This window comes from Hippocampus comes, unplaced genomic scaffold, assembly GCF_001891065.2.
Source record: "Hippocampus comes isolate QL1 unplaced genomic scaffold, H_comes_QL1_v1.1 scaffold337, whole genome shotgun sequence".
Lineage (NCBI taxonomy): Eukaryota > Metazoa > Chordata > Actinopteri > Syngnathiformes > Syngnathidae > Hippocampus > Hippocampus comes.
Genome location: NW_017805929.1, coordinates 72,238 through 76,436, shown reverse-complemented (window position 1 = coordinate 76,436; position 4,199 = coordinate 72,238). Strand labels below are relative to the sequence as shown.

The 4,199-nt window shown below is 44.7% G+C and overlaps 1 protein-coding gene across 1 annotated transcript in view; it reads right to left on the bottom strand.

The window, feature by feature from the left end:
* Positions 1-2,969: 2,969 nt before the first annotated feature.
* The window catches only part of tfpi2 (tissue factor pathway inhibitor 2), a 1,959-nt gene continuing 729 nt past the window's right edge, over positions 2,970-4,199 (bottom strand). The window contains exons 3-5 of the mRNA XM_019889734.1: positions 3,543-3,722; positions 3,292-3,465; positions 2,970-3,207 (exon numbers count right to left, since the gene is read on the bottom strand). Of these exons, the coding sequence (XP_019745293.1) occupies positions 3,137-3,207; positions 3,292-3,465; positions 3,543-3,722 (425 nt within the window). The 3' untranslated portion in view covers positions 2,970-3,136. The remainder of the gene's footprint in view (positions 3,208-3,291; positions 3,466-3,542; positions 3,723-4,199) is intronic.

Here is a 4,199-nt window from a genome sequence, read left to right as displayed (position 1 = left end):
AAAAAAAACAAACAAGAACCAAGTGCTGCCCCTACAGCATTTCATTTCACTTAAAATAGTCGACAAACTGCCCAGCTCAAAAGAAGCAAAAGATGACGTTTCCATTCAAACTTTTTTTTTAATTTCCCTCACAATGAAAACACAAAAATAAGGAGAAAAAAAAAAGATCTTCCCAGAAAAACAAACTGTTCAGTTGCTGCAATGAGGCAGCACGTGAACCAATTTCCCCCCCCAACTCTGTTGTACAAAGTAACAAATGGCGATAAAATAGACAATTACTTACACATCTGATTGCATTCCAAAATACATTTGTGCAATTTAAAAGCAATGCAATTAACTCCCCGAATCGTAATGGAATGGAAATTATGTTGCAGGACTGTAATTTAATTAAAATAATGCATAAAAGTGCCACCAGGGGTCAGCAAGGAATTTCCCTGTTCAAAAGTGCACAGTATGCCCCCCCCCCAACTCTGTTGTACAAAGTAACAAATGGCGATAAAATAGACAATTACTTACACATCTGATTGCATTCCAAAATACATTTGTGCAATTTAAAAGCAATGCAATTAACTCCCCGAATCGTAATGGAATGGAAATTATGTTGCAGGACTGTAATTTAATTAAAATAATGCATAAAAGTGCCACCAGGGGTCAGCAAGGAATTTCCCTGTTCAAAAGTGCACAGTATGCCGAAGCGCTCTCCCCCCTGCCCCTCCAACTTCAACATTATCATGACATTCGGGTTGAATTCAGAAACTCTCAATGTTTCATCATCTGTGCCACCGTTTAGCCTCACACAGTTACAAAGTGGAAGGCAAGTTGTCAAAGGCAACATCGGGCAGCCAATTAATCTTGGTTTAAGGAAGAAAAATGTTCCACTTTGCAAGAGTCTATTAATTACCTCCTAACAAGGGCTACTCTGCGCCGCCTAATGTACTGCGCCTAATGAAAATGGAACTGATTCATCGCAACACCCTGAATCCACACTGCGTCTTTTGTGATCGCTATCGTACTGTGTAAAGTGGAACACGGAGCTGTGTAATAATAATCCTCGTGTTTTGCATTTGTCATAATTAAGACGCAGTGGAATTGCAGCGCGACCTTAGAAGAGCGACACCAGCTTATTGGGTAACATCCATTCACGCCCCCTGATTACGCACTTACTGTGATATTTATTGTTAGGGAAATGCGGACAGGAAGGAAATGTTTGCCTCGCTTGGGAGGAGTCTAAATCCATCAAGTCAAATATGATGGCGCTGTTGAGCAGCCGAGCGGGATGAGAAAAAAAATACATCCATCCATTTTCCGATCCGCTTTACCCCTCACCAGGGTCGCGGGCGTGCTGAAGCCTATCCCAGCCGTCTTTGGCTGGGGGACACCCTGAACTGAATGCCCGCCAGTCGCTATGCATGTTTTTGGAATGTGGGAGGAAACCGGAGTACCCGGAGAAAACCCACGCAGGCCTGCGGGAGAACATGCAAACTCCACACAGGAAGGCCGGAGCCGGTATCGAACCCACGACCACTGCACTGTGAGGTCCACGCGCGCGCTAACCACTGGACCACCGGGCCACCCTGTCTCGTGATGTCGTCTATGTAAATAGCTTTGCATTGTTTCTTAATGTCACGGGATGCTTCGGATCGGATATTTCTGTTTATACCCAGTAGAAGAAGGGAAGTCGTTTCCTTTCCTGGCTCCCATAAATATTTGTGGCAATAACGAAACGTGACAGCCGTTCAGAAATTATAATGGCGCGCGGACTGTCTAATGCACGACGCTATTATGAAATATCAGCTACGTAGCACATGTACAACTCGCATTCCGTCTTTGCTAGATGCTTTGTAGCGTGTCCCAATAACGTTCTCTCTCACTACATTATCCGAACTTGTGGTGTCTATTGACTGGGCCTTGTATGAGCCAACCCCCGCAAACGTGCCGCAAGGTCATTACGGTGCTGCCAACGGTCATGATTTGTTCCTTCCTCATTATGCTGGGATGACTAAGTTCCTTAGAAGGTGCTAGCGGGAAGGAGTGAAAGTCACAAGAAGCCCTTTGTCTGAACTTTTTTACACCTAGGGACAATTTAGAGTGTTCAATCAGCCTGCCATGCATGTTTTTGGAATTTGGGAGGAAACCGGAGTACCCGGAGAAAACCCACGCAGGCCTGCGGGAGAACATGCAAACTCCACACAGGAAGGCCGGAGCCGGTATCGAACCCACGACCACTGCACTGTGAGGTCCACGCGCGCGCTAACCACTGGACCACCGGGCCACCCTGTCTCGTGATGTCGTCTATGTAAATAGCTTTGCATTGTTTCTTAATGTCACGGGATGCTTCGGATCGGATATTTCTGTTTATACCCAGTAGAAGAAGGGAAGTCGTTTCCTTTCCTGGCTCCCATAAATATTTGTGGCAATAACGAAACGTGACAGCCGTTCAGAAATTATAATGGCGCGCGGACTGTCTAATGCACGACGCTATTATGAAATATCAGCTACGTAGCACATGTACAACTCGCATTCCGTCTTTGCTAGATGCTTTGTAGCGTGTCCCAATAACGTTCTCTCTCACTACATTATCCGAACTTGTGGTGTCTATTGACTGGGCCTTGTATGAGCCAACCCCCGCAAACGTGCCGCAAGGTCATTACGGTGCTGCCAACGGTCATGATTTGTTCCTTCCTCATTATGCTGGGATGACTAAGTTCCTTAGAAGGTGCTAGCGGGAAGGAGTGAAAGTCACAAGAAGCCCTTTGTCTGAACTTTTTTTTTTTGTCTGCTTGGGTACATTTGTGTTTCAAAAAAGAATTAAGATTGCTCATGTTGTCGCTTGTTCGATGTCCCATTCTATGGTTATCAGTACGTCATCACTCGTACTTTTATGTAGGTGGTATGATATCAACAAAAATGTGCTTGTCTTTGTAAGTCTTTTTTTTTTTTTGCAGAAAATAAAACCACACCACAAGACAAATAGTAAAAAATACTTTATAAAATATAGATATTTACACAAAATAGTGCTTCGTCTACCGGCGCATAAAACATACATTACAATCTTACAGTCTCAAAAGTGCAACAGAACATGTTGCCGTCAAAGTCAAAATATGGAAAATACAGGCGTGCGCGGGAGTCCGTCAGTCTACGCTTGCAAGAAAGTGATGCGGTTTCGTCTCAGGCGGCGCATTTTTCCTCCGCTGCCCTTTTTACCTCCTGAAGGAAAGCGTTTGGAAAAATTAGTCTCGTCTTGATAACGGTCGTGGATTTTGGTGAATTTCTACCAACGCCCGCTCACACCTTTAACACACACGTCCATGCAGCTGTGCCTGGAGACGAAATTGTTGCTGCTCCCACCGCAGCCTGAATACGTGAACTCCTCGCAGGTCTTGGTGGTCTTGTTGTAGTAGTAGCGTGGTATGGAGGCAGAACATTTGCCTTTGTCCAGAGGGTCCAGGCACAGCACGGGAACCGCTGCGAAAACAATAAGACGCCGTTAGCGACAGGAAACATCGAAATATTCTCACTCCAGTTCCTCTGAAAGCACTCACATTTTCGCGGGCTGCAGTACTCCTTGCAGGAAGTCAAGTCGGGGAAGCGGTTGTCATTGCCCTGGCAGCCGCCGTAGTAAAAAAGCTCACACTGCATGCTGGTCATGTTGAAGAAATAGCGGCTGAAGAGGGCTCGGCAGGGCCCCTCCTCCATGGGAAACCTGCACGTCTGAGGGATCTCTGGGTGGGGGAGAAACACAAAGAGATTGGATCAATTTGAAACCGGTGTCCACTCATTAGGAACATCTACACACGAGAGACTGTCGACTGTTTAAAAAAAAAAAAAAGTGTTGTTATTTTTTTTTTTGCGTGTGCTAAAACAGTCATTTAAGTTGTAGCAAGTTTAAAATATTTGACATGTATGGCAACAGCGTTAGCGCAACAAAGCAAGTTGTTATTTCTCGAAATGCTTTTCCGACGACAGTTCTCTAAAGTTGTCTCTCTTGGTCATGGAATTGGAATTTCTCCATCGCGAGACTAATAAAGGTTTTCTTATCTTATCTTATGAAATGCGGGAGAGCTGATTTTAACAGCAAAACAGAAAATATCTCAAAGGCATTTGACTAGAGTATCTGAGTGTCCGTGTTTAAATCCTGCTGCTTTAAAAAAAAAAAAAAAAAAGGCAACTAGATGTTGGGGGGGCACCCGTCCTTTAAC